This window comes from Carassius carassius, chromosome 13 (genome assembly GCF_963082965.1).
Source record: "Carassius carassius chromosome 13, fCarCar2.1, whole genome shotgun sequence".
Taxonomy (NCBI): Eukaryota; Metazoa; Chordata; class Actinopteri; order Cypriniformes; family Cyprinidae; genus Carassius; species Carassius carassius.
The window spans coordinates 5422798-5441966 of NC_081767.1; the positions used below are offsets into that span (position 1 = coordinate 5422798).

A 19169-nucleotide genomic window follows, 5' to 3' on the forward strand; every position below is an offset into this window, starting at 1 on the left:
GGCCACAAAAAGGATGATGACTTTTCTCCTAGACCATGGCCTATCCAGGCAGTATAACTTTGTGGGCCGAAATGGGAAGAGAGAGTTCAAGGCCTTAAAACTGTATGAAGTAATATATGGTAGGTGTGCATGTGGATAAAGTTTTAAGTTGTACCCATAATAGAAATGTGTCACAATACCCTAACGTTATAAACATGTCGATTTTAAATATTGTGAATGAAGCGTTTGTTGTCCTGGCTGAGCAGTGTGTTCGCACATGTCTCTCAGTTGCTTAGCTTGTGTGTTCAAGAGAATGTGTTATTTCTAATAATAATCTTAATTTATATAGCTCTTTTTTAACATAGTTGTCTTTACAGTCCTGGCTGAGAGTTGTGTAGTAAGTCACCGTTTTATTTGTTTCTTGAAGGAGGCTTAAAGAAAAACGCCATGACCAGCCAAATCACCCGTAAAGATGCCGAGAAGGCGGTCTCCAAGTGGCTCATTGGTGCTAGGGACCGGGGGGGTAATAGACAGGCCCGACAGGCAACCCCTCAACAAGGACTTCAGGCTTCAGGCTCGTTTGAGGTGGAAAGAAACTAATTCTGTTTGTGACAGTGAGGGAACACTGTGCAAAAGCATGTTGTCATAAATTTAAAATAAATAAAATGTAATTAATTGTATTACTGGTATCCTTGTTATTTTAGCTTGTTTAACCCAAGGTGTTCGGGTCTGTGAGACCCAGTTTCAATGTTTGCTAAAAGAAAAAGTTACGCTATTTATTAACTGTGTCCTCCTCCTAACTGGGCCTGCTGTGTCTTGTCTGTGTGCGAATGTTTTTTTTCTGCACCTGCTATTCACACACAAAGTTACAAAATTGTTACATTTCAAGCACTTTCACCTATTCTTAATAAAGTTCTAAGAAATGAGCACCAATAATGATAAAAAATCTTGTTTCTATTTTTTTATTTTTTACATTTTTTATAATTGAATTTCCATGTTTTCTCACAAAAAAAAAACTATCATATGATCATAATTGTTATCTCATAGGGGTAAATGGCGAATAAGAACCATAAATTATGTATATACCATTGGTAATATTGAGCTAAAGTAAACATCTGTTAAGTATTTTTACATAAATTGTTATGGCTGTATTGATTTAAAAGCCTAATAATGTGGTGGGTCCACCAGACTCGGGGATATTGGCTGTGTAACAAAAATATTAACATCTTACAATTGTTAAAGAACTGTATGGGCTGACTGTAAAATAAGAATGAAAATTTGAATTTGTTCAAATTCCCCAAAAATGAATTTGTTAGCCCATAATAATAATGGTTATTACCCATATGGGTATAATAGCAGGGACCCATAATCAGCCCACATGGGGCCCAGCTAGTCTGGGCCCCAGATGGGAGAAACCTGGGTTGCCCAAGTGGGTTTTAGCTAGGGCCCATGTGAAGCCCACCTTCAGCCCATCTGGGCTTGCCCACATGGGGCCACCATGGAACCCCCGGACAAAATTAACTGGGCCCCTGGGGCCCACTCACCAGCCCATATCCATCCCTTATGGGCCCCACATGGGTGTGTTGACAGGGTGGTACACGTTGAAACATAGATTTTAGGACAATGTAACGTTGCAATAAAATTAATAATCAAGCAAAATTTCCTTGCGCTCAGAAATGGCGTGACTTGCTTGGAACGGTACAAAGTCGTTAGTCGTGGTTTGAAATAGTGACTTGCGAGCTAAAACCTGCCTGTAACGCAGCACCAGACTCCGGTCATAGAGCCGCTGCCCGTGCGTGCACTCAAACTTACCACGATGTTGCCGGGAGTAGAGACCTGCGCGGGAGGGATTTTTCCGTCCCGCTCCCGCAAAAATATGTTATTTTCTCCCACTCCCGGCCGCAAACAATCAAGTTTCGTCCCGCTCCCGCCCGCAAAATCCCGCGGGTAAACGTATAGTAGTTTTTTTTAATACATTGCATATTCTGCCTGCTACTCTTATTTTTTCACTTGCTCCCCTGTTGAATATAAATTTAAAAAGAAACGGAAAATAAACAAATGTTTAGTTTTATTTGCGTTTAATTAAAAGTATGAACATGAACAAGGCACTTAGAACATATAAATACAGTAAAAAAAAAAGTAAGAAATGTAAATAAAAAATATATACCTATAATAATAAGGCTATATAGCCTAATAAATTATATAATAATAATAAACCTGGATTTATTTCAGTTTCAAAGGAAAAGTAGGCTAGTTTATGGGGCCTGAGCAATTCATTCAAACATTTAACAAAAAATATCCTTATTCCTCAATAACAAAATAGACCAATTTTAAATATTAAGCTAAATAAATAAATAAAAATAAACTGAATTGACTAAAAAAAACCACTACTTGTGCCCATGCAGGAATATCATGTCGTTCTCTGTTGAGGGCTTCAGTTTAATCCTTCTCTGCTCCAGTATGCGACCGCAAATACTGAAAGCCCTCTCCGATGGTGCGCTAGCTGGAATACAAAGTACATGGCGTGTTTAATCTCGGAAATTCGTCTTTTCCACCACTGGAGGACATCATCCGGTCTGTGTGCTTCTAATCCATCCAATTTGACATTTAAATATATCGCTATTTCGGAATCGAATTACGCGTCGCTGTCTATGGTATCATCCCCATCCTCCCATTCCGCAAAGTATATTATTTTATTATATATAAAGGTCTATTTGTTTGTAGTTCCTTTATTTTGTTAGATATTTACACTTTGCGGAAGTCCCGCAAATAATTTTATTTTCCCTCAACCCACACACAATAATATCTTGCCGCCCGCGTCCGCATTCACCCGTCAAATATTGTCCCGCGCCGCACTCGGTGGCGCTGGGTCCCGCGCCGCACTCCCGCGGGAGTGCAGGTCTCTATAGCCGGGAGCAACTATTAGCTGACACACCGTTGTCTATAACTGACCATGTCTGCGATTAAAAAATACGTGTGTGCACATTTATAGCAGAAAATGATTTGTCATTCAGAATTTCGCAGCCACTGGTCACCCTGTGTAGAAAACTGGCAGAAGACAAAAAAAGCGTTCACTAGCCTGTTGGTTTCAAATCAACATGCGAGTTACATCCCAGAAAAAAAAGTGATAATAGCCTTGATTTCACTTCTAATCTTCAGTTTAGCAGTTCAGTTCTTTAAGCACGTTGAGCACTTAATTATTTAAGCACTTGTTATTGTTTAGAAGTTTATTTGACATAGTACTTTTAAATAAATGATGCCAAACATAATCATTGAAGAGATTCACGTCTATCTCAGTCTGTTTACCATTTTTTAAGCACTTTAAGCTCTTGTTACTGTATTTTTGTTACTATCGTCAATATTTGAATTAAGTCTGTCTGTGGAGTTTCTCTCCAAACACCCCCCCCCCCCCCAAAAAAAAGTTCAGGCTCAGGATTTTTTTCCACTTTAACCCCTGTTAATGTGTTTTTGTAAAGCCATAATTTTGTTATAATACCAGCCTGTTTTGAGATGTTTGCTGTTTGCAGGGGTGTAAAATATGCTACTTGAGTAATTTTACTTGATTACTGTACTTAAAGATTATTTTGGGGGTATTTGGACTTTATTCATGTAAAATGTAAACTGATTACTTGTACTTTTACTTAATTACATATCTGAAGAAAAATAATGTACTTTTTTACTCCATTCAATTTTATATTAACTTCAGAAGTACTCATTCATTTTTTTGCATTTTTATTTTATCTCATGTACATTAAATATGGTAAACAGAAATTCAAATGTGCCTTTGATCTGCAAAATCCAATGAGGTTTGTTTTCACACATCAAGCACACACATTTCAGCTTCAGTTAAACTTTAACCAGGTACATTTCTGGCATCAAAAGTTGTCGAATCTGAGGAAGAATTTCGAGGTAGCAAAGTTGCTGTTTTTTCCCTCAAAAAAAAAAAAAAATAAATAAAATAAAATCTCTCTCTCTCTATATGAATATTGTTCATTTTGATGTATTTTTAAGCTGTATATATTGGCTGAAATACTATCAGTGACAAAAATTTAAATACAATTCATGTTTTGGTATAGAGATGACAGCTTTTTTAAACACATTTCCAAAACGTGTTTAAATGAGCCTTGTATGTTATATTTATTATAAATCATGTGTAGTGATGTTCTTACCAGAGTGGACTTTTTACACCCCAGGATATTTGCGATGGTTATTATTTTTCAGTGTGAATTTTGGTGAATTGTGTATATATATATAAATAAAAAAAACTGGTATATTAGGTTTGATCCTCAAACACCACTCTATCAATTATGATATTAATGTATGCAACCAACAACAATCAAATAAAAAACACAAAAACATACTGTCGTATGTAAATTCGTAGATAATGACAAGTGAGATTTCAGTGATATTTTGACCACTGAAGTAGGAACTGCCCCCGGTTTTAATTTCAGAAATCTGGTCACCTTACTCTATCTATCTAGACAGATAGGCCTAGATAATTATAAGAGTTGCATTTATATGAAATGTAAATATTTAAATTCATAAAATACATTTAATAGATAGATTTTGTTTCATGGTGGGCAACATGTTTTTCTTTACTACTTAAATTGTGAATTGTTTAACAATTTTTTAATCTGGGTCTTTTAGGTAAGCTATAGTTTACTCTTCTCATTTAATGATAGGACACTGGGATTCATTATGATCCCAGTTTAAAATATTAAAATCAGGGGTCTCATTCACGAAAATCATCTTAAGAAATATGTAAGAAAAATACGTTAAGAAATGTCCTAAGATAAATTCCAAGAAGTTCTTAAGAAATGTGATTCTTGTAAAAAAAATTCTGATGAAGAAAATGACATGCATTATTGAATTAGTGCTGGATGTATCGGGCGCCGTTTGTAAAGCTGCTCATGCTGAAAATAACAGCAACATTTTGTCACATTTAGCTTCAAACAATGTAAAAAAAATGGTATGAATTTTTTGACGGTCACTTTTTAGCACATTTACAACAATATTTGTCAACTTAGAGATATTTTAAATAGTTAAATATAAATATAAAATGTTAAACCTAAATGTTAAATGTTAAATCTAAATGCTAAATCTAAATCTAAATATTAAATCTAAATATAAATGTTAAATCTAAATCTAAATATAAAATCTAAATGTTAAATATAAATCTAAATGTTAAATATAAATCTAAATATAAATGTTAAATCTAAATATTAAATCTACATCTAAATGTTAAATCTAAATGTTAAATCTAAATGTTAAATCTAAATCTAAATCTAAATGTTGAATCTAAATGTTAAATCTAAATCTAAATCTAAATCTAAATGTTAAATCTAAATCTAAATCTAAATGTTGAATCTAAATGTTTCGGTTGAAACTAAATATTTAGCTAATATGCAAATTCAAAATGCCGGAAGTGCCAAAATAAAAGCTCGATGAGGTCAGTGTGTGTTTATAGCATTGTGTTAAATAAGGAACGAATAAAAATCATCTCATCCGAGGAAATTGACTCTTGGACATGGATTATCGTGATAATGACTACCGTTTTTTCCGGACTATAAATCACACTTTTTTCATAGTTTGGCTGGTCCTGCAACTTATTTATCAAAATTAATTTGACATGAACCAAGAGAAAACATGACCGTCTACAGCCACGAGAGGGCGATCTATGCTGCTCAATGCTCCTGTAGTTTTTATATTTTTAACTCCACTAATGTGATTTTTTTTTTATAGAATTAGAAAACCCCAAATCATTATCTCTATAATATTTTTTCAATTATATTATGTGATTTTATTTTTCTTGTATAGGATCTCATATGATGAACACGTTAAATTTTTATTTACTGTTTTATGGCGTTATGATTGTTATTGTTAAATACAACCGTCTTACCCTGATCTTTTATGTTATAAGTTTGGCAATAATAATAAAAAGAGGTACAGGTGCACTACCACTTCACAGTATCACTAACTCCAGTCCAGTAGTTTCTCTCAGCGACTCTGCAATGTCTGCACACGTCGAACAGCTGCTCGAAGATCTCACCTTTGGAGAAGACTGATGATTTTATACTCTAAAAATGTAAGTATTACTACTCAACAATGAAGATTACCCCATAATGAACTGCATCCTTTGCCCACCCCAACACTTACTTGCAATAATAATGATAAATGCCAACCAATAATTATATACATTTTTTTCCCTTAAAATTACATTTTAGTAAAAGAAGCCAAATGTATTTTCTGTCGTGACATAGCTATCTATACATGAATATACACTAATGCAGTTGATGTGAATGCATCAGTTTTCAGTCAAGCAAATTAATACACGAATAGATAAAATATTTATATTTTATTTACTGACAACAAGAAACATGTTTAAATGATTAAAATAATGTATAAATGTTAGCATCACAATAAATGCATACATGTTCAAATCAACAACACATGAAACAAAGCTTCATTCAAACTTACTGTTCTAACAATCATGTATTTACAGATGGTGAACCCCACATCTTACTATCATCTCAACACAGCTGTTCTGATTCTGCTGCTGCGCTGTGCTTCACAGTCTCACTCTTCTCAACGGGGATGTCGTTGAGCAACAGGATGAGGAAGACCATGATGTCGGCTCTCTGAACCACACAACCTTGAAGCGAGAGCAGAAGAACACGTGCAGGACAATCTGACTGCTGCTGTGTCTGCTCCAAAACAATCGTGTGCCTGCTCTCCACGAGCACCACTACCTTTAAAACATTTACACATAGTTTACAAGTACATGCATTAATTTTTTACTTTTGTAGTGGGCTAAACCACTGAACTGGTTCAAAACCACCAGTAAGTCTGTGAGCACGGCTCTTTTCTCCAGGTGGATCAGAGGATTGTAGGCCCCTGTAATAAGAGCACTGTCAATGACTTCAGATAAAAGCTTTTGAAGCTTCTGAAAGTCATCCTTCATTGTATAAACAGAAACCAGCAGAACAAACTTTACCAAAATCAAATCCTCAGTGTCTTTTGGTCTTTCTCTAGATGCTCTCGCTGCTCTGGGGCCACCGATGAGGAAGAGACCACAGCAGCATCTGGTCCTGGTGAGAGCTGGTGAGAGCTGGAGTGATGGAGCGTCTCATCTATATCTCTGGACCATATCCGGATGCTGCAGTGGACTTCTCCATCCTCAGTGCACACACCAGTCTGCAGACATTTTCATAACCTACACAAATACACACACACACAATACAAAAAGTCATTCCTTTATTCTTTTGTTTCAGGTATTTCCTTTTTTCCCCTTTCCTTGCAGGTATTGCTCCACCACAAAAGATCTGCAGCAAATGCACAGAAATCAACAATAAGAAAAGTGCTGTTATAACTCTTTGAAATTACACTAATTAAAATGTTTCATTTATTTTTGTAGTGTTCTTACACAAATCATTTAATGGCAGCATTCCTTCATCAGTCACTCTACAGCAGATAAACATAATCTGTTCCTGTAACATCCAGACAAGAGTCAGTCTCCTCTGTGATTTATCTGTGATATACTGCATCTGCATGTTGAGTTAGTAAATGATGTAACTCGCTTTTTATCCAACACAAATGTTCCTAAAATGATCAATATTGCAAATGGACAAATAAAATAGATAACCTGTGTTTAGTTACTGTATGTAGGTTTGTTTGATTACATGACTTACACTCATCTAAAGCAGTGTTGACAACAATGAGTGAACTCAGATGCCTGTTTCATGTCTGTTAAATGTGCTCATCTACAATACTTATCAAAGACTATCCTGCCAGATGATAGACATTTAGTAATAGTCTTCAAGATGTATATATGGTTTATGTAAATCCACTTTTGAGTCGTGTACTTAATGGAGCTCCCCTGTTAGTTATTCATTATAAAACGTGTTTTTACAGCACAATCACAAATATGCTATATTATGTAAGTAACAAACAGGGTTTAGATTAAGCCTGGATCAGGCCATGGCTCAATTAGTCTTGCCTGTGAAACCGGAGAATAGCGTCTTTACACCTTTTGCTTATATGTTGCTGACTTTACACCTCAGATTTAATAGATTATTAACTCCAAAATCAATACCACTGTATGAAAATAACTTGTACTCTTAAATTTAAATAATTATTTCGTGAAAAAAATATATTCTCACCATTGTAACACACAGCAAGCCGTCATATTCGTCTTCTTCCCAGTTTAACGGCGGTTGGCATCCAGCTTATTGGCGCAATACCGCCCTCTTCTGTTCCGGAGTGTGGATCAGATAATAAAACTAAACGTACACATCTCTCACATTGTTCCCTAACATTAATATCTACATACACTAGCGTACTCTTCAAATACAGTTTCTCCAAACGTGTTTATTACTTTAGGTAGTATTTATCAAGATAATCCATGTCCAAGAGTCAATTTCCTCGGATGAGATGATTTTTATTTGTTCCTTATTTAACACAATGCTATAAACACACACTGACCTCATCTAGCTTTTATTTAGGCACTTCCGGCATTTTGAATTTGCATATTAGCTAAATATTTAGTTTCAACCGAAACATTTAGATTCAACATTTAGATTTAGATTTAACATTTAGATTGAACATTTATATTTATATTTAACATTTATATTTATATTTAACATTTAGATTTATATTTATATTTATATTTAACATTTAGATTTAACATTTAGATTTAAATTTAACATTTAGATTTAAATTTAACATTTAGATTTAAATTTAACATTTAGATTTTATATTTAGATTTAACATTTAGATTTAACATTTAGATTTAGATTTAGCATTTAGATTTAACATTTAACATTTAGGTGTAACATTTAATATTTATATTTAACTATTTAAAATATCTCTAAGTTGATAAATATTGTTGTAAATGTGCTAAAAAGTGACCGTCAAAAATTCATACCAGTTTTTTAAACATTGTTTGAAGCTAAATGTGACAAAATGTTGCTGTTATTTTCAGCATGAGCAGCTTTACAAACGGCACCCGATAAGAAAATTTATAATTTTAAGAGAAAAATAGGTTGATTTAAAATTTCATGGCATCGATACATCTAAAAAAAGTTGTGACAAGGCCATTTTTACCACTGTATGGCATCCCCTCTTCTTTTTAAAACAGTCTGCGAACGTCTGGGGACTGAGGAGACAAGTTGCCTTAAGTTTAGGAATAGGAATGTTGTCCCATTCTTGTCTAATACAAGTTTCTAGTTGCTCAACTGTCTTAGGTCTTCTTTGTTGCATCTTCCTCTTTATTGGCAGCCATATCACCCTGGAGCCCAAGACCGGTTTCCCACTGAAGCTAAGCAGGGCTGAGCCTGGTCAGTACCTGGATGGGAGACCTCCTGAGAAAACTAGGTTGCTGCTGGAAGAGGTGCTAGTGAGGCCAGCAGGGGGTGCTCACCCTGTGGTCTGTGTGGGTCCTAGCGCCCCAGTGTAGTGATGGGGACACTATACTGTCAACAAGCACCGTCCTTCGGATGAGACGTTAAACCGAGGTCCTGACTCTCTGTGGTCATTAAAAATCCCAGGATGTCTTTCGAAAAGAGTAGAGGTGTGTCCTCGGCATCCTGGCTAAATTCGCCCAGTGGCCTCTGACCATCATGGCCTCCTAACAATCCCCATATCTGCTGATCGGCTTCATCACTCTGTCTCCTCTCCACCCGTAAGCTGGTGTGTGGTGGGCGTTCTGGCGCACTATGGCTGCCGTTGCATCATCCAGGTGGATGCTGCACACTGGTGGTGGACGAGAAGATACCCCCTGACAATGTAAGTGCTTTGAGTGCCTAGAAAAGCGCTATATAAATGTAATGAATTATTATTATTATTATTATTATGATGCACCAAATATTTTAAATGGGTAAAAGATCTGGACTGCAGGCTGGCTGGCCATTTCAGTACCTGGATCAGAGGTGGGTAGTAACGAGTTACATTTACTTCGTTACATTTACTTGAGTAATTTTTTGGGGTAACTAATACTTTTTGGAGTATATTTAAAGATGGGTATTTATACTCTTACTTGAGTAAATTTTTGGGGAAAAATCTGTAATTTTACTTCGTTACTGTGGGCGACGCTCCTCTCATTACTTTATCTTAATGCAATAAATGTTATAACTGCTTCAGTTTATTCCAAACGTGCCGTCTACTTTTCTCTGGACAATGAGCGATGCCCATTCGCGAGTGATTCATTCTTTGAGTCAATTCTGTTCAAAGGCTTGATCAAACCAATTGGCAAACGAGTAAATTGGTTCATGACTCAGTTTGAATGATTCGTTTAGTTCCCTGTCGCACGTCTGCACGTCTGAGCATCTGAAGTGGTTCACTCAGAGTTGTAACGTTTAACATCATCAGCGTTGAAAACGTGGCTATGGAACTGCACTGAATTGAAAGCAAATCTGCAAAGGCTATTATTTGCTAGCGATGGAGATCCTTATTAGATGAACACCGCGTGTGCTGTCTACTGTTTAACAGGTAATAACTTGGGCTACATTAGATTACAGTACACGATACCACTGTGTATTTTATCTCATGTACATTAAATATGGTAAACAGAAATTCAAATGTGCCTTTGATCTGCAAAATCCAATGAGGTTTGTTTTCACACATCAAGCACACAAATTTCAGCTTCAGTTAAACTTTAACCAGGTACATTTCTGGCATCAAAAGTTGTCGAATCTGAGGAAGAATTTCGAGGTAGCAAAGTTGCTGTTTTTTCCCTCAAAAAATAAATAAATAAATAAAATAAAATCTCTCTCTCTCTGTATGAATATTGTTCATTTTGATGTATTTTTAAGCTGTATATATTGGCTGAAATACTATCAGTGACAAAAATTTAAATACAATTCATGTTTTGGTATAGAGATGACACCTTTTTTAAACACATTTCCAAAACGTGTTTAAATGAGCCTTGTATGTTATATTTATTATAAATCATGTGTAGTGATGTTCTTACCAGAGTGGACTTTTTACACCCCAGGATATTTGCGATGGTTATTATTTTTCAGTGTGAATTTTGGTGAATATATATATATATAAATAAAAAAAACCCTGGTATATTTGGTTTGATCCTCAAACACCACTCTATCAATTATGATATTAATGTATGCAACCAACAACAATCAAATAAAAAACACAAAAACATACTGTCGTATGTAAATTAGTAGATAATGACAAGTGAGATTTCAGTGATATTTTGACCACAGAAGTAGGAACTGCCCCCGGTTTTAATTTCAGAAATCTGGTCACCTTACTCTATCTATCTAGACAGATAGGCCTAGATAATTATAAGAGTTGCATTTATATGAAATTTAAATATTTAAATTCATAAAATACATTTAATAGATAGATTTTGTTTCATGGTGGGCAACATGTTTTTCTTTACTACTTAAATTGTGAATTGTTTAACAATTTTTTAATCTGGGTCTTTTAGGTAAGCTATAGTTTACTCTTCTCATTTAATGACAGGATACTGGGATTCATTATGATCCCAGTTTAAAATATTAAAATCAGGGGTCTCATTCACGAAAATCATCTTAAGAAATATGTAAGAAAAATACGTTAAGAAATGTCCTAAGATAAATTCCAAGAAGTTCTTAAGAAATGCGATTTTTGTAAAAAAAATTCTGATGAAGAAAATGACATGCATTATTGAATCAGTGCTGGTTGTTGCTGAAGACTCGCTGATAAACTCAATGAAAAAACACTTAATAATCACAATAAACGCGCATGTTTTTGAATTAAGAGCCTGTCAGGAGATGAAGTGTGCGCGCGCTGCACGTGTGCTTAATAACGCCAAAGATTATTTATTTATTTGTTGGCTAAAATTTAAAATGAACTCCCTGTCTGACTTGTTTTGTAAAAAAAAAAAAAAAATTCGTGGAAATGCAAAAAAAAATTGCATACCTTTTATCCCCTTTAGTTAGAAGGAGAACATGGCAGTTAAGAAAAAAAATTCTTACGAATGCTTGGTGAATCAGGCCCCAGCGGCGTCAAAAAAAAAGGACGCGCGGGTTATCGTGACGTCACAGAAAGAATTCGATTTCGTAGAACTTATAAGGCCATGAAATCATTTTGTTGGTTTAGTAGCAGCGGTGAGTGGAACTGAGCAGTTATTTTCAGCGATTGTTATCGATTTTGACAACAATGTTTCAGCGACCTTGTCGAGTTCATCCGTTGACGGAGAGTCAGGTGTGTGATCTCAACACCCCCCCAAACCCCAGCAGCAGCACAGAGGAACAACATCCTCACGAGAGCACTGCTGATGCTGCTGAGGGAAACGACCAGGAGAGGAAGGTGATGGAGAAAGGGAAGAAGAAAAAGAAGTGGTGGAGGTTGTCTTCTTTGTTTGGAGCTGTGAAGAAACATCTGAAGCGCAGCTCGAACCCAGTTCAGGGTGAAGTAGAGCTGCAGCAAGAGCAAGAGCAGAGTGAGGGAGTGAAGAACCAGAACCAGTGTAAAGACAGATGCAGTGATGGTAAATCAATGATCAGCTCATAAGAATATGTTGCACAGTTTACTGAAGCTCTGTACGTTGCATCAAAAAGTCATCATTTATTCCTGGATATCCATTTGTAGTAAATTAATCTAGAGGATAGATAATAATAGCTTTTTTATTTAGTCTTCAATACCCTTTTCCTATCTTTTTAATGTTTCCTCAATATAGAGAAGTCAAATCAGGGGAATCTTAAATAAAAACATTCACATAAGCACAATAATAAATAAAGAAACTTGTAGACTGATCAAGGGCAAGATCCAGGATATGTTTTAAAATAATTCTATGAGATTATATATGAAATAAAATTGAATAATACAAATATTTGAACTTTTAGGTTAACTGCAGTTGTTTCATCTTTTAACAGACTACACTGTCAGACACAACCTCGTGAGTGATCAGCTGTGTGAAGGTGGATTTGATGCTGAGGCGACACATTTGAAGGATGACCCTGAAGTAAGTAAAAGATGAATGAAAACTTGCCTAGCTAGCAAATACATTTAGTCCTGTCTTATCTTCATCATTTGGTTATATAATTATATTCAGTGTTGGGGAGTAACTAGTTACATGTAACGGCGTTACGTAATTTAATTACAAAATTATTGTAACTGTAATTAGTTACAGTTACAAAGAAAAAATGAGTAATTAAATTACAGTTACTTATGAAATTTTTAACGATTACAAAGGGGATTACATTTGAATATTTACACACATCCACATACAGATTTAACTGATTTCTTTCCCAAATTGCACTGACTATTCTGAGACATATGCCCTAATAATTTCTGGGATGCGGAAACACAGTCTGGTTCGTAGAATCCAGTCATAAAAACGGAATGCCTAACGCGGACGGAATATGCCACATTTTGGATGACTAAATCAAAAGTAGGTCAGTACACTTGAATCAAAACATGACATGGACTAGTGTCTGCGAATATAAAGCCCCAGAAATGCAATATATGACTTGCACATTCTGCGTGTCTGTGGAAATCAGGCGCGGACTGGACACCGGGAGAACCGGGACAATTCCCGGTGGCCTGGCAGCCGATTTTGCCCCACTGTTTAATATCATTATTGTATAATTGCCTGCCAAATGTACTAAAGCGATCATTTGCGAATCCGCCATTTGATAATTAAATCTCTAATAAGTCATGAAGTGTTAGTCATGACTCGCGCGCTCTCCGCGCCTCCGCCAAACGGTTTGGATCAGAGAGAGAGAGAGAGAGAGAGAGAGAGAGAGAGAGAGAGAGAGAGAGAGAGAGAGAGAGAGAGAGAGAGAGAGAGAGAGAGAGAGAGAGAGAGAGAGAGAGAGAGAGAGAGAGAGAGAGAGAGAGAGAGAGAGAGAGAGAGAGAGAGAGAGAGAGAGAGAGAGAGAGAGAGAGAGAGAGAGAGAGAGAGAGAGAGAGAGAGAATACAGTGGACTGCTGGAGAAGAGAAGCAGAACTCCTGTTCAGGGTTTCAGGTCAGTTTCATCTGCAAAGATGCTTTTTTGTCTTTGTTTTTTTATTTAATCACGCAGCAGCACGTTGCTCATCAGTCATCACTATAAATACTATATAAAGGACATCATTATTATCTGTTGTAATGTTACAGTAGGAATTTAGTTGAAAAAAAATCAGATTTTTTTATAGGTTTAGGTGGAGCTACGACAGACAACAACACAACCCTTACGAAAATTAACATTTTAATATTTAACTATAAATCCAGAGAAAATGTTTACTATTGTTTAACTGTGATAACCAAAAATGTAAAATTATTTTACAAATGTATTTATTAAAAAATAAATACAAATCCATTTGCAAAAAAAAAACAAAAAAACAAAACAAAACAAGGTTATTTTACTTTTATATAGGCTAATAAAAGCAAGGTTAATTTCTGTAAGGGAAAAACATGATTTGTGTACAGTATTAGGATTTTTCTATAAAGATATTGTAGTATTGTAGAGTATTGTATTGTAAAGTATAGTTTTGTTCAATCTTGAGTATTAAAGTCATGAGAGAGATGGATAACAGGGCAAAATAAAGAGACTGAAGAGAAAAATGGAAGTGAAGGTGCAGTTAAGGAGAAAACTTTTAATTATTTTGCATGTCCCCAAATTAAAGATTTAAACCTTTTTTATGTCAGGTCCACAAAAAAAATAGTTTTGTCCATGAATTTGTTTGTATGAGTTTGAATTTTCCAGTCTGAATTTTTTTCCCAGTCCGCCCCTGCTGTAAATTAATGGCAAAGACATGGTTTCATTTACTACACATAGGCCTACTGAAGCTCGCAGTGTATTCAACCTCTGCTGCCTCAATATAGGAGTACACGAGCACATAAACATAATTTCTAGAACTGCTCTGTGTCACTTCATGTGCATTTTACTTATTTTGACAAAACTATCATCATATACATAGACAGCAGTTTAAAAAAAACACCAATGTTTCAGGAGTTTAGTACACAGAATACGTCACATGCTTATTAGATAACTGTATTTAAGTTGATGCATATGCTTTTATTTATTATTCTTTCATTTTCACAAATTTAGAAAAGTAATCAAAAAGTACTCAAAAGTAATTAGTTACATTACTTTAATAAAGTAATTGAAAAAGTTACACTACTATTACATTTTAAACAGGGTAACTTGTAATCTGTAACCTATTACATTTCCAAAGTAACCTTCCCAACACTGATTATATTGTTAGCAAGGCCTCTCAGTGTATCTTTTTGTCCAGGTTGGGTTTAAATTAAATCAAACTTTACAAAATGTAGCATAGATTTTATGACAGGAATGATGAGGTCTCTAGACATGAGGTAAGTTGTTCATTTTCTTGATCAGGTGTCTGTGAAACATCTTAACAAGACTGATGAAGACGTGGAAGGTTTATACACTGTTAGTAGGATGCACTTCTCCTCTGTTTTAAAACAAACAAACAAACAGTTATTTATTTCAGTAGAGTAACTAAATCCTCATTTGGAAAACAACTTTCACCTTACCATTGTAAAAACTGTCTCTCTTAAAGTTTGGATCTCCACACCGTCTTCCAGAGGAGAAGGATCTCAACATCCTGGCAAATAGAGGCCCAGATAGCCACGGATGTGATCTCAGCACACCCCCAAAACCCAGCAGCAGCACAGAGGAACAACATCCTCACGAGAGCACTGCTGATGCTGCTGAGGGAAACGACCAGGAGAGGAAGGTGATGGAGAAAGTGAAGAAGAAAAAGAAATGGTGGAGGGTGGCCTCTTTGTTTGGAGCTGTGAAGAAACATCTGAAGCGCAGCTTGAACCCAGTTCAGGGTGAAGAAGAGCTGCAGCAAGAGCAGAGTGAGGGAGTGAAGAACCAGAAAGAACAGAAAGCCAGATACAGTGATGGTAAATGACATGACCATGACCAGTCATCATTCATACCTACACATCCATTACTAGGACATTCATTAATCACTCAGTTGAATCATTCTAGTTTTAAATTAAGATAATAATAGCTTTTAAGCATCTTGTTTGGTCTCTAATTGGTCTAATTTGGTCTAATTTTTAAGGTTTCCTCAATGAAGAATTGATAAAATGTGTTAAATCTGAAATTTTATATAAATAAAATCCACATCAACACATATAAATCAACTTCAAAATGGATTAAGGTCATGATCAGATCTTTCATCCAGGAAATGTAAAAAAAAATAGTTTTTGTTATTTTATATGCACATAGTTTAGGGGTGACAAATAATAACATGAACATATTCAGTGTAGTCTCTACTGATGAAAATATTATCACTAAATCTGTAATTTAAGATTGTATATAAAATCAAATGGAATAATAACTATAACAAATGTTTAAAACTGCAGTTGTTTTATCTTGTAACAGACTTCATTTCCAGCCACTACCAGCTGGGTGATCTGCTGGGTGAAGGTGGATTTGGTTCTGTGTATGAGGCGAGACGTTTGGAGGATGACCTTAAAGTAAGTGAAAACTTGATGAAAACTTATCTAGCGAAGTGATTTTGCCCCGTCTCATCTTTATACTTCTGTGATGTCATGCTATTGTTTGCAAGGCCTCTCAGTGTATCTTTTTGTCCTGGTTGGACTTAAATTCAATTCAACTTTACAAAACTTGTCTGTTTAGATTTAATGGTGGCCTCTTCACAAGTTAATTGTTTGTTTTCTTGATCAGGTGGCGGTCAAATATGTTAATAAGACCAAAAACTACAGGGAAAGTTTATACATTGTAAGTAAGATGCACTCTCTCTCTGTTCTCCTCTCACTAACTAGTAGGAAAACTGGACTAAGTGGACTTATTTGGAAAATAACTTCTATCTTACCAATGTCTTTCTTTTAGCCTGGATATCAGCAACTTGTTCCACTGGAGATCGCCCTCACAATCCTGGCAAATAAAGGCCCCAGAGTGCCAGAGATCATCCAGCTAATGGACTGGAAGGACTACGATGACCATTTCGTCATGATCCTTGAATGTCCCTCTCCTTGCGAGACTTTGGAAGACTTTGTGGGGCGTCAGGGTGGAAGTCTCAACGAGAGCGTAGCACGGCGAGTCATGATGCAGGTGGCTCAGGCTGCTAACGTGTGCTGCCAGCGCCAAGTGTTCCACCGTGACATCAAACTGAACAACCTTCTCATCAACAACCAGACACTTGAAGTCAAACTAATTGACTTTGGGTGTGGGGATATTCTGAGGACAACAGTCTACATGTCATACTCTGGTATGTACTGTATCTAAAAGCTACAACTCTAGTGACGATTATATTATGAGTTGACCAGGCATGAGTCACCAAAACAACAAGAAGCACCCGATATATATACAGTAGAATTACGACACTGTTACAGTCATGGATCTCGTCACTGTTGTGAACCGAACTTGCGCATCTAACAAAATCTTTTTCTTCCAGGCACAGCAACATACTCCCCTCCTGAGTTTCACATAAAGGGAAAGTACCACGGCAAGCCTGCGACGGTTTGGTCACTGGGGGTTCTGTTATTTAAAATAGTGGCTGGATATTATCCAAGTTTCTTAGATCTGCACATACTCAAACTGAACCTCTGGTCCAAAACTGGTCTGTCAAACGGTAAGAGTTCAGTTATCATTTTAAATACAAAACAGAGACAAGTGGCTTTCTGAAAGATGGCATTAGAAAATGCATGAAGTTGCCTGAACTAAGTTTAAGGTAATATTCAGATGTCCCTCTCATCTTTCTGCACAGAATGCTGCAGATTGCTCCGCGTTCTCCTGCAAATAAAGCCAAGGAACCGAATTCAACTGGAGGAAATCCTTTCCCACAAGTGGTTTACGGTACTAAACCTAAGATCACCTTAAAATAATTTGACATATTTAAAATTTTTCTTTTCAAATTTACATTTTCAAACCAAGTTTTCTTGCGTTTATTACTAGATAGGTTGTATGTTTTACCTTATAAAATGTCATTTGTAGTGTATTTTTACACATGTAATAATGGTGAGCGTGATTTCACCAAGTACAACATGTTCCTGGATCAACATCCTTGTTGATTCTGGAACAACATTCCAATCAACCAATCAGAATTGAGATATAACTTTTCAGGAAATATCTGTTTTAGGCTTAAAATCAGGGTTAGGTGCTTCTACACTCTTGTTAATCAGCTATCATTTCCAACTGATTTAAGGAATAAATTATGGGTAGGGTTAGGGGTAGGGATTGGGTTAAAGGTACAATTTGTAAGATATTTGCAGTAAAATATCCAAAAACCAATAGGCTAGTGTTATATATTTTGTCCAGCTGATTACTAACAATATCTCTAATGTTTTCAACTACTTGTAAATCATGAGAAAATTCCCATTTTAAACAGTGACACGGGGCAGTGCAGTCGCCTGTCAATGACAATAGTTACCCTTTGTTACTGCCTTTACTGACGTAGAAACCACATGACAACAGTGTTGTGGACAAATGCGCAAGTAGCTTCACGACAAACTTCAACTAGAAAGAGATGCCGATCTCGCTTGTGTTTTACTCGACAGGTGAGTTGGTTTGATTTGTATCTTTACAGAAAACGTATGCTATTATAACGATCAACAAGATTAGTATGATGGGGCATACACGTCAAACGTGGGACATCGCGTTTCTAGACCCGCGCGAGGACGCGTATGTAATCTACTTGCCCAAATCGTTGAACTCGTTTTAAATGCATGATTTATCTTTCCGTCTGATTGATGGCCGTCAGCGGTTGGGTAGAAGACAACAAATCCCATCATTCCACGCTCCTTCTTAGCGTCAGCAAACCACGCGATTGTTATTGTTTTGATAGTGCGCCCTCTTGTGGCAGGTCCTACAAACGTTACCTTTAAGTCTATATTTTTGGACAATAATGTTGATCCAGTATCAACAAAAGATGTTGATCCAGGAACATGTCTTGGCAAAATCACGGTGACCATTTAATAATACTGTATTTATTTCTGTTTTGTTTCAGGTCACCACATAAGACCACCTCAGAAGTTGTTGTATCTTCAGCTCTCCAATGGTTCCTGCAATAGTTGCACCAGTATCAGAGGCCCAGTCTATGACCATGTCTATCCTGTGCAGTTCAAAATGTCCCAGAAAAGTAGTTTAAACCTAGAATATATATTAATTTTTGTTAAAACGCGTTATTATCGTATTATTGCATTAGATGATTAACGCCAACAATTATTTTATCGCCCATTAATAGTTTTTGTTATTATGAAAGTC

At 36.0% G+C, this 19169-nt stretch overlaps 1 protein-coding gene across 1 annotated transcript; it reads left to right on the forward strand.

The window, feature by feature from the left end:
* The first annotated feature begins 15272 nt into the window (after positions 1-15272).
* LOC132155500 (serine/threonine-protein kinase pim-1-like) lies at positions 15273-18924 on the forward strand. The gene is made up of 8 exons (XM_059564298.1): positions 15273-15277; positions 15591-15838; positions 16326-16420; positions 16632-16685; positions 16797-17175; positions 17362-17538; positions 17674-17762; positions 18913-18924. The coding sequence occupies exons 1-8, from the start codon at positions 15273-15275 to the stop codon at positions 18922-18924; spliced, it is 1059 nt and encodes a 352-aa protein (XP_059420281.1).
* The last annotated feature ends 245 nt before the right edge of the window (positions 18925-19169 follow it).

Excerpts from the sequence above, each read along its gene's own strand:
- LOC132155500 (XM_059564298.1), top strand. Across the intron at positions 16,686-16,796 it reads ACAGGGAAAGTTTATACATT|CCTGGATATCAGCAACTTGT; the intron begins GTAAGTAAGATG and ends TCTTTCTTTTAG. Across the intron at positions 17,539-17,673 it reads CAAAACTGGTCTGTCAAACG|AATGCTGCAGATTGCTCCGC; the intron begins GTAAGAGTTCAG and ends CTTTCTGCACAG.